Here is an 11668-nt window from a genome sequence, read left to right as displayed (position 1 = left end):
AAGGCGTAGCAGAGAACTTGCGTCGACCACCCCTGCGCGTTTTCGCCGTTCGTCATTACGTGTGTTGTACTCTTCTGCCCGGGCGGGCCTTTTTTCAGAGGCCTTCAAACTTTGTGATTCGCCAGTGTGTGTAGAGTAGAGCAGCACAACACAGGCATATACATTTATACGTACACATATATAGATAGGTAGCTAGATAGACGGATAGATAGATACCCATAGGCGGCCAGTGCGCCCGGACGAGTGACTCCCCGTTTTCTTCACCCGCGCCTGCACCAATGACGAAGGTAAAAATAAAGAAAAAATTCAAGCACAGCGGGACGCTTGAAGAAGACTTAAAAAACAGTGTAGTCACAAAGAATAAAATATTTAAAAAAAAAAAAAAGGGAAATAAGGCAAGTGAAAAGAGAACAAAAAAAAAAAGAAAAGACGATGTTCAAAGAATTTTGAATCTGGCGAATAGGCAAAATGAGGAGGATCTGGAGTATTCAGACTATGGCAATAGTATCAGTGGTGACGATCTGGATGGTGGCCGATTAAAACAGGTGGATAAGTTCCTCCAGTTTGATGACGACATCGGAGGGGAGGAGGGAGTCGACGATGATGTATCAGATCGGGAAAATTTGATGGCGAACAAAATGGTGTTTTCTGCCGAGCAGATTAGCCATAACGAGAAAAACCAGATGGATGAATCTAATGACATTTTGGATGATCTTGATGTGAAAATAAATCCCCACGGGATTGAAAGAGGAGCCAAATTGGACAAGGGGAAGGACGTCAAAGCTGAGCCATCCGAACAGGTAATAACACTTCTCAGCCAATTTATGGAAGAGGAAAGAAAAAAAAAAAAAAAACGAAAAAAAAAGAACTTACGACACGGATAAAAAAACAGTGTGGTGAGGGTAGAGAGTGCCCAGTGCAAGCGACACCCGTCAGGCGCCCTTCCCTCCAGAAGCAATTTTATTTTGTTAAAACTAGTACCAATCGATGGCGCTTTCGTGTCTGCAGTGAACTCTGCACACGAAACGCTTGTAGTGCGAATGAAAACACTGGTTGCTTTTTTTTTTTGTTTTCTTCTCTCCCTTCCTGTACGTTTTATAAAAAAAAAAAGCGAAAATAAAATTGCTGAAAATAAATTTGCTGCAGTTATCAGGGCATAAACGTCTTTTAATATTTGAGGAGTTTATGCAGAATTCTGGGCACAAAAAAAGAAAAAGAAAAAACGTGTGGGGTTGGGGTTTCCCAGGTGTTTCTGTTCGCATAAGCACTCCGCGTCTTAACCAGTTGACGCGCCAGTTCTGCGACAATTCTACCCCATTTGACACGCCCCCATTTTCCACGGGTATTTTCCCACTCTCTCCCTAACAGGAAAAGCTCGACGCGCTGGTCCAAAAGTGCTACGAAACGATCGGAGAAGAACTGGCCCACTACAAGAAGGGCAAGTTACACAGGGCGCTAACCGTTCTGGTCAAATCGCCCAGATGGTTCGACCTGCTCCTTCTGACGAAGCCGAAAAGGTGGACCACTCAGGCGACCTTTGAAGTTACTAGAATTTTCTCATCAGGATTGAGGGAAAAGGAAGTGGCCCTGTACTACGAGTTTATTCTACTGCCCATAATTCTGGACAATATCGAGAGGAAGAAGAAGCTAGAAACGTTTCTGTACAAAACGTTGATTAAGGCTTTGTACAAATCGAAGGCCTGGATGAGGGGGATGCTGTACCCCCTGCTGCGTCGGGTAGGTCAGAGTGTAGCACATGTTAGGGTAGATGCGAAGCTTTTCCTTTATACGCGTCTTTCTGATGGTGAAGCAGTAGAGTGAGGCAGCACATTGAGGCAACGCGGTGAATCGCTCCTTCGACCAGCGCTCGCAACCACGAAATGGCGTGTTTTAACATGATGATTAGTTTTTGTCTAAATTACAAATAGTGATGACAATTGTACTGCCCCAAACTGATTAAAACGCAAGTGGACAGAAAATTAGGGCTAGAAAATTCGAAATGTGGCGTTCTGTGTATGTCTGCCCACTTACCCGCCATGCTTCGTCAAAGCAAATAAGTGTAATGCAGGCAATGAAAACCGAAAAGAGAAAAAAAAAAAAAAAAAAATAAAATAACCCTTTTTCTATGTTTTCTTTCCCCCAATGTTAGGAGTGCACCAAGAAGGAACTAGCCATTTTCGGAAGTGTCGTCCAGAAAATGAGCATCTCGATAAATTCAGTAACGCAGTGCTTGCAGGAAATTTTTACCTTTCCGTGGAACTCAAACATTTCCCACTTCTTATGTCTTTTTTTTAACAAAAAATATGGATTCTCCAAAGAGGTGAGGACTGTCGTGAGGAGAGCGGCGCGTGTTTTTTGCGCGCCCACGGGGATGGGGATCCAACAACCTGAGTTTTCTTTAGGCCTACCCATTCGGTGCATCGCCATTTCCCGGCATCGTTTCCCTAGTTTATATTTATGATCATATTCCCTTTTGTACTCCCCCTTTCCTCTCTCTGCAGTTTATCGAAAAGTGTGTAGACTACTTCGTCTCATTTTTGAACAATCCTGACGTATTGACAGTGAACTGGCACACCTCGCTGCTGCTGCTCGTACAGAATTATAGAGGTAAGCGTAGGAGCAGTTGCGTTGTGTATGTTGGCGCTGCATAGCTTGATGTGGCGCAGTTTGCCGCCTTGTTGTGTGGCTTCAGGCTATACCCCTTTTATCAACGCATGGAGTTGTTACGCGCTTGAAGAGGAGCAATTACAAAGATGGGCCAATCGAATGGGGACCCCTCCTTTTTTTTTTTTTTTTCCTTTTTGTCGCACATGATGAAAGCATACGCTTGGCATCTGAATAAAATTATTTTGAAGATAATTTTTGTAACCAGTTATCCCTATCTGACAAAGAAAAAAGGAAAAAAAAAAAAAAAAAGGCCCCCCTTCGATTGGCGTTTCTTTCTGTGCACATTTGCTCCTTGCGGTATTGCCCCATTGACAGACGCCCTGTTGGCAGTGGCTGCACAGGGAGGTATAAGTACAATTGGGTCTTTTCTACATGGCTGTTTTTTTTTTTTTTTTTTTTTCTCCTCTGAACAGCCTTGATGGGAGATGAAGAAATTGAGAAACTGCGCATCCTGGTGATGAAGAAAAATCACCCCAAATTTTCTAGCGAAATTTTCAAGAGAATGTACTCACCCACCTCACTGATGAACAAAATAAAAGATTTGGCGACAGACCCGAGTGAAGATATGGTGTAACGGAGGAGGTGGTCAGAGTAAAGTGCTAAGAAAAGGGTGTCCATGGTGGTGAGTGACCACGTGGACGAAGCGGTGTAACACAAAGGGGGGGTTCTGAACATGAACTGTACCGTTTATGTTTCACATTATTTATTTTCCTTTTTTTTTGTTCTTGTTCGTTTGGGTGTTTTTTTTTTCATCTTTTGGAGAGGGGTTACCCAGCAAGGTTGGACAGGTGTGAAGAGGAAGGAATAGTGTAGCGTATATAGAAAGTGAAGCGACGGGGTTTTACCTTTCAGGGGTAACCTCCAAAGGGAAGGAAAAGATCCCCACGGATGATCCGCCATCGCATCAGGTGAGTAAAGAAAAAAGAAAAAGAGTACCGCAGGAGAGTGAAAATATTATACTCCATTTTGAGTGGCAAAGATATAGACAAAATTGCGCCTTCTCGGGGGGGAGGGATAAAATAAAAAAAATATTAAAATGATGAAAACTATTCAGTTCTGCTTCTGATAAGTAATTGAAGATACATTGCCCAGCTGATTTAATATTTTTATATTTACTGTCCTTCTTCCCGAGTTTGCTTCCTTGCGCGCAGAGTGGCCAAGCGGCCCTTCCCAAGACACAGGAAGTGAGAGGGGGGGGTATAGTAAGATGTAAATTTTTTTTTTTTTCTTCTTCTTCCTTTTTATCCCTCCAGATGGTATACATAAAGAAAACGCGAGAAGTGCATTATGGCCTTGGTGGAAAGATATATGCCTGATGCCCATTCGGAGGGGACCTTTCTTCGCATCTGCGAAATGGGAGTTCACTTGGGGAGGACTCGGTGAGCCTTCCCTTGGCACGATGGGCCGTATGTTCTATGCGTCTTTTTTTTTTTTTTTTTTTCTTCTTTTTTTGTAAACTTGCGAACCATTTGATAAGCTCTCAATTTAAAAGCGTTATTAGCTCATTTTTCTAAACGGAGGGAGTATAGTGTCTACTGGGTGAGGATGCATTTGATAGGTGTTCCTTGGCCAAGCCGTGTAAGAGGGGCCATCCTAAACTATGACATTTTTGCTACATTTTACTCACACGAGTAAGTACATACAAAAAAAGTGTTTGGTTTACCTTTATAGTGATGTGTGTAGTACGAATCGATTGAGTTGTTAATTTTTTATTTTGTTCCTAAAAAGGGGGGGGAGGCATATATTCTTTCTTCTATGTTAAATGTTCCCCAGTTCGTGATTTTACCCCTCATAGGAAGGGAGATAAATTGGGAAGAAGGGTGTCCGTTCTTGCAGTGTCGTTCTTCCAGTGTCCTTCTTCCAGTTTCATTCTCGGAGTGTCGTTCCTTTTTTATTATGTGAAATGTTAACTTTCCCGGGGCAAGGATCACCAAAAGTCGAAACACTATGGATGGCAAGTTTATCGACGTGGAGGCGAAAAGCCTATACAGCGTCATCGAGACGTTCGAAAGGAAGATTGTAAATTTGTCTTACATAAATGAAGAGGTACTACACCTGGATGTGAAGGCATCATGTTCGAGAAAACGGTTTTTATTGCGAAGGGGGATGCACCTATTGTGGGTGGCACTGTTATAGTGTATATGGGTGTATATATATGTACGTATGTATGGGCTAGTTAGACTCTCTCCTTTCCTACTTGCCCTTTCGCAGGTGCTGGAGAAATTGAACGAGAAAGAGCTGTCAAGCCTACCTGAAGAATTCTTCACCTACTTTAAGGACATAATAAAGCTGAATAAATTGTATGAGCATACGGAGATTATAAAATGTGAAGAGGAAATGGAAGTGGAGGATGGACAGGGGGGAGGCGAACGAGGCGGCGAAGGAGAAGACAAACGAGACGACAAAAATTACGACGAACGGGATGACGACGGAGACGACCAACTTGGAGTGCACGGGGAACACCAAGACTTGGTGGACAAAATTAAAAAGTACTGTTCCTGTTTGTGCAGAATTTTTGAGAAAAATGAAAACTTGTCCCCCATCTTGAATTCGCTAAGTGAGAAGAAGAGCCACGATTTTTTTAAGTTCTTGGACATCGTGAAGGATTTGAAGGTAAGTGACCAACCCAGGGTCGTCAATTCGTGCACAGTATGGTATGCACAGTATGGTGTGCATAGTATGGTATGCACAGTATGGTGTGCGTAGTATGGTCTGCAAATGTGCGTTGCATGTCTGCCTTGCATGTGTGTGTTGGATCTCCTCCCCCAGAAGGGGCGGTCCCCCTATTTTGTAAATCTCCATGTGGGACCTCCCTCCATCGTTCCTTTGCACCATTGAACAATGGCACCATGGCACAATTGCATAATTTGACGATTGCATTTCTTGGCGACCCCTCGACAGGACATCTTCCTGGTGAAGTTCCAAACGACAGTGGAGGAGCAGCGGAAGCGAATCGAAAGCCTGGAAGAGTTAAAGGAGGAGGAACAGAGAACACAAAACGAAGAGAAACAACTAAATGACGAGTTAGAACTTGTTAGGAGAAGAAGTCACGAGGAATTGAAAGATCTTCAGAAGATATTGATGACAAAAGAGAATGAGCTGAACAATTTGAAGAAGTCCTCTGAGGAGAGCATAAAGAACTTGCTAGATCATATGCCTGTAAATAACCTCACAGAGGATTTGGAAAATATCAATGCCTTGCTCGACAAAACGAAGAATGTGTATGATGATCAGATTAGGACATACCAAGACTTAGAGGTCAACTTGGTGAAAAAGAACGTCCTAATTGAGCTAGATATTCAGAATTACATCGAATCGATTGAGGCGGAGATTGAGGAGATGGATAAAGGTGAGCCAAGTCCTGGAACGAAGGAAAGGGGTTTCTTCATTAGGAAGTATCCTCACCCGTGCAGTCAAGGCCACCTCTTCTCCCCCACATGGTAATCCCACTCCTTTTGCCGCTCCCCGCAGAAATCCAACTCTGGGACAAGAAACTGAGAGAAAACAAAATTATCGACATAGACCTGGACGCCACAATGGTGAAGAAGAAAGTCGAAGTAGAAGAGAAAAATTTTTTAAAAGAACTGACAGACAAAAGGAGAAACATCCTTATGAAAAGAGAAAATGAAGACAACGAAGCGGCCACGATTATTCAGGCGTACATCAGGGCGGTGAAGGAGCGAAGTATTTACAGTGAATACGAAAAGAAGAAGAAAAAAAAGAAAAAAAAAAAGAGATAACTAGGGGTTGGGATGGGTTGACTCGGTGGGGAGCCGACGTGGAAGAGCAATCCACCTGAGGGGAATATAGACAGGTTCGCCATTTCTACAGAAGTAACGCTGGACGGAGGAATATCAAGCAGCGTTGGCGTCTTGCACAAAATGGGATAACCTGGCAGGGATTCCTCACTTTTTTTACTATGGAAAAGACGCAGCGTGGATCTCTTCAAAGAGAAGCCTATCGTCTACATTGAGAAGAAACAAACAGGATGACGAAATGGCGAAGTGAAAAAATGTGCCAATCGTGAAAGCAACAAATTTGAACTGTGCACATGTTGAGGGTAACCGTCCTGGAATGAGAAGCCTCCCATTTTGTGAGAATTTGCAAAAAAGGAAAAAAAAAAAAAAAAAAAAAAAAAAAAATAATAAGAATTCACTTGTGTAACACAATTGTGAATATGTCCATTCGCGTGTGTGGATTCTTACAAACATTATTACTCATTTGAGGAAACCCTTTTGTAACGATTTCCATTTCCATTTTTAAAATCTCCTTTGTTTTGTCTTTCATGTCAATTTTTGTATGTTGCGTGAACAATGCATGTCGTACTTTTCCGTTAAGCTAGTTGTTTTTTTTTTTTTTTTTCAACGCGCAAAAGATCTGGCGTATGTTTTTTTCCCTTTTTTTTTCCTTTCGGTTCTCCGCTTGGCCCACCATCGTGATGTCATAAATCTGTTTGTCTGGGCGCGGAAAGGAAGCAAGTATGTGCACACGTGGATAGTTTTGTGGTGAGAGGTTAGCGGCTACCCGTTAGCAGCTACCTGTTAGCCTCACCGCTTAGCGACTACCGCTTAGCGTTGGCAGCCGTGCCGCCTGCAGTGAACGCAGACTACGCTTTCCTGCATCCGCCGCGCCCAACCCGAACCGCTTCCCCCCCCCCAATCTGCCAAAATGAACGACGTGGATATAGAGGACTACCACAGGAATATCCTCCAAGAGCTGAACGCAGTTGAAGAGGAGGGGGAAATATCCTTGTCTATATTTCTAAACGACTTAATAGATATCGACATCGAATCGAATTTTAACTTCAGCTATCAAGTGATCAGTCGGGTGATGCAAATATGTGTAAACTCGCTAAACAGGAATTTGATCACACTAGCAGATGCATGCATGCACTTTATGCGTTACAGCATTAGTAGGTGCCTAAAACTGGAGGAAGAGATTAATCAATCCTTCTTCGACAGTATAAACACGATCGTGAAAATATGTCTTAATATGAAATACTTCATCGACAACAGATCTTTGTTGTTTCAAAGAGGATTTTTATCCTTCATCATCGAGTTAGATAAAAGTTCACCAAATTTCATGATTCTATGGAAAGGGTACAAAACGGAGATGTGTACATTTCTGCCCTCCCTACTGCATCTCATTTCCTTCCACTTAACTCTCCTAAATGATGTTTTAAAAGAATTCAAAAAAGATGAACTAACCTGTAACAGCTACATGCAGGTGGGATGCTCAAGAATTAAGATCATCGAAATTGCCTTCAATTTGCTCTTGAAAATATTTAAAGAGATCAAAGAAATTCCCTTCATTTCGTCGCTCATCGATTATGTCAACCTCATTGTGGATACTTACGACCACATACCAGACGTAGAAATCAAGAAGAAGATCTTATCTCTGTGCAGATGTTTGTATAGCAGCAACTGCGATGGGAGTAAGACCCATTTGGCTTCCCTCCCAGGAGTGACCAATTTGCTAAGCAGAAAGAGGAACAACTATTTGGCACTAACCAAGGAGAAAGACATAAACATGGGCTACCTGAGAAACTGTTCCTATATCTATGTCTCCGAGAGTCACCTCTTCATCAGCACATTTAGCGCCAGTGGGGGGGAGCGGCCAAACGGGACAGACAGGACAGACGGGACAGATGGGACAAACGGGACAAACGGGACAAATGGGTCAACTGTCCGCATCAACTATGGGGATACCCCCCCACACCAGGGTCATGGGGTTTCCCCCACCAGTCCGAAGGAGAAAGTCATTTTGACTCCCAACGGTTTCAGGGGATGTCTTCTGCTGAACTTCTTCTACGCCTACTTTTACAACACCCAGAACAAGTTGCTCATCGTTTTGTGCTACGACCAAGTGAAGGTGCGGAAGGACTCACGGGGGAAGATGCTCGTTTTTCGTTGCTCGCGGATGGACGCGCTGGGTAAGAGCGAAGGAAAAAAAAAAAAAAAAAAAAATTATAAAACAAAGTAAAATGAACACACACGTACAAATATACATCCACATATACGTACATATATGCATGCTCCGCTTCAATCGTGGGAAACGATGGGAGTTTCTCCCTAGCTGCGGCTCCGCATCCTCACCAACACTAAGGAGCCGAACCCCGTTCCACCCCCTACAGGTGCACTGTCAAACAAGCTACGGACACAGTACGAAGGCCGCCTCCTGGACCACATAGAGATTTGCGTCAAGTTCCGTTCGGAATCGATTAAGAATAAAATGTTTGATGTAATCGCGGAGGTAATTTCGATTGACAGTAACGAACCTGACGATGGTGAGGAGGTGAAGGAGGAGTCGGATGAGACCTGTCTTCGGAAAGGGGCTCAGCACGAGACAAAGCTGAAAGGAGACAACAAGAGTGCGAATAGTTTCTCCGAGGATGACAACGACTCAGACAGTCGCACCAACTGTGTCAGTGCGGACGAAATAATAGAAGAAGAAAAATTGGAACGCAGGAAAGTAAGCTTTGCCTCGATGAAGGAAATATACCTAATGGATTATCGCACATCGATGAGAACGAAAACGTTACTCCTGGATGAGTCCCTAAATGAGATGGACAGACACGACGACGAGGGGGGGCTCTCCGATTTGACGGCTGAAGAGGATAGGAAGGTTCCTAGTGCTCCGGAGGAAGAAACTAGTTGCCCAAGCGTCGGTAAGGCCAGCACATTAGGAGGGATCCTTCCGGAGGAGGGAGGGGGCACCAGCCATGCATATGCAGTAAATGAAGCCGGGTGGGTGATCGAGGCAGATGACACCCTTGACCCCGAGGGGGGAGATGGTGGCGAATCACTTGGAGGAATGCCCACAAAGGTGAGCTACGCAACGACGAAGGATTTGGAGCACACGGAGGGTGTAGAAGACGAGGTGGCTATTCTTGAGGATGACGAATTGTTTGGGGAAAACCCATTCCGCAGTGTTCTGTCAGAGAGGAGGAAAAACCTCGGTGAAGGGGGTCAACTGCCAAATGGCCAACAGATATACCAAATGAAGGACACCAAAAGGGTGAAAGAAGAAAGCGGAGGTGAGGATCCACAGGACGAGTTCCTCATTCTGTCGGATATGGACAAATTGCGTGAACAAGTCTGCATTGGGGAAAGAAGTCAAGGCGGGGAGCATGATAATGATAAAGACCACGTTGACGTGGGGAGCCACCCAGGGGAAGCAAATGAGAAAACTTCTGGAAGTATACACCAGATACGTTTAGAAAATGATGGGACGAAGCTACTACTCAGTGAGCCTGTAACAAAATTGGAAGAGGGCAAGGAAGGTTCAAGAGAGAAGAACAAATCGGATGTTAGCTACCACCCGAAGAGGAGCTACAGCCATGGCAACATTCCCCAGGGGAAGGAAAGAGAAAGGAGAAAAAATTGCCCTCCTTACGATATAAAAGAATTTATGATGAAAAATGGGATTGATGAACACGTGGGAGAGGAAAAGAGAAGTCCTAGATGTGATCCTTTAGAAAGCTTCCTCACGGGTGATCCGTGGAAAGGAAGCAGTCATAGGGGTGGGCAGAGCATCCTCAAGTCGCCACCCGAAATCGTTAAGAAGTTACTCAGCTATGACGCGAAAGAGAAACACGTTGATCAGTGCATACAAAGTTTGGCAAAGCCACAAGGGAACGGCACCCCTAGGGGGAGGCAGCGGGGGGACCTACAAAGGCATTTACACCGCGTTGATCACAGAGTGATGCACAATCGAGAAGAAGGGGACAGGGCTAGACAAAGGGTAAAGGAAGAAGAGAGTAAGAAGGGAAGCGGTCACATTATAGAGGAAAGGCCAGGCTATCAAGCGGATGGCCCTGTAAATTTGGACAAAACGGACACTCCGAGCGAAGAGAACCCTTCGGTTGCAGCGTGCCAAAGTGGAAGAAGACACGACGAGGGGGAGACGGGGGAATACTCCGAAGTGGTGAACATTGAGGGAGAGGACGAAGCGAGTAACGAAATGATCTCAAGTGACTACCTGGTGGGGGGAGAAATGGACGGCGGGGGAAGCAGAACCAGCATTCGCAGGGACGGGATATGCAGAGACGGCACTTGCACAGATGCCAGTTGTAGAGACGGAAGTTGTAGAGAGGGCAGTTGCAGGGACAGCATCTGCAGGGAGCCCCGTCGCACGAATGAGGCCTTCAGAAACTCCGCAGTGAAAGGAACACACCACATCGACAAACCCAGCTCAAATTGCAAAAGTAAAAAAAGAATCGCAACGAATGAAGCCAACACAGCGAACGGAGCAGCATGCCCCATGAACGATTACGCAGCAAAAAATAACCACCCAGATTCGCCTTATCCAGTGAAAAAAACAAAATATAATTACCATGACCCAAAACTTTTGAACTTGCTAAAAAATGAAGAAAATTTGGACAAGTTAAGTGCTAAATATTTGATTAAGGCTTATACAATAATTCAGTATAACCGCAGAAACACACACATACAGATAGCGGATTGTTTCCGGAGCGTTAGGAAGGAAATTACCACATCGTTTGATCTCATTAACAAAAAGTACTCAGCTTGGTTAAAAGAACTGCAACTGAAATTTGCTGGGAGACTTGAGGGGATTGTTTCAAGGCACTCATATATGCTCCTGCTTAATAAGAGGCGAACTGGACAAATTAATGTGGACACACTTCCCATTCCTATAGACCTCCAAATTATTTCCACGAAAATAAATACACTGCAGGACACGCTTAACATAGTGCAAAGAACTATGGAGGATAAGATTAAGAATTTGCAGATTTTGATGGCGTACAAGGAGAGTGATGTGTATACTTCGTCCCTTTCGCTGAACACTCTGCTGTCCCGCTGTTCCACGCAGCGCCTAAGGGAGGGCGCCGGCGACGAGCAAGGCGGGGGTGCCCAGCAAAGCGGCGGTGAGAAGTGAAGAGACGGTGAGAAGTGAAGCGGTGCTGAGAAGTGAAGCGGTGCTGAGAAGTGAAGCGGTGCTGAGAAGTGAAGCGGTGCTGAGAAGTGAAGCGGTGCTGAGA

At 44.5% G+C, this 11668-nt stretch overlaps 2 protein-coding genes across 2 annotated transcripts; both read left to right on the top strand.

Moving 5' to 3' along the window:
- Nucleotides 1-278: 278 nt before the first annotated feature.
- On the top strand, nt 279-3241 carry C922_04062 (hypothetical protein; the record flags this gene model as incomplete). The annotated part of the gene is made up of 5 exons (XM_008819647.1): nt 279-800; nt 1369-1737; nt 2150-2320; nt 2502-2607; nt 3081-3241. The coding sequence occupies 5 exons, from the start codon at nt 279-281 to the stop codon at nt 3239-3241; spliced, it is 1329 nt and encodes a 442-aa protein (XP_008817869.1).
- Nucleotides 3242-4614: 1373 nt separating this feature from the next.
- C922_04061 (hypothetical protein) lies at nt 4615-11565 on the top strand (the record flags this gene model as incomplete). Its single annotated transcript, XM_008819646.1, has 6 exons — nt 4615-4713; nt 4879-5280; nt 5569-6016; nt 6139-6338; nt 7273-8599; nt 8801-11565. The coding sequence occupies 6 exons, from the start codon at nt 4615-4617 to the stop codon at nt 11563-11565; spliced, it is 5241 nt and encodes a 1746-aa protein (XP_008817868.1).
- Nucleotides 11566-11668: the final 103 nt, after the last annotated feature.

The sequence above is a fragment of the Plasmodium inui genome (assembly GCF_000524495.1).
Source record: "Plasmodium inui San Antonio 1 unplaced genomic scaffold supercont1.19, whole genome shotgun sequence".
NCBI lineage: Eukaryota > Apicomplexa > Aconoidasida > Haemosporida > Plasmodiidae > Plasmodium > Plasmodium inui.
This window is presented reverse-complemented; position numbering and strand designations above follow the sequence as displayed.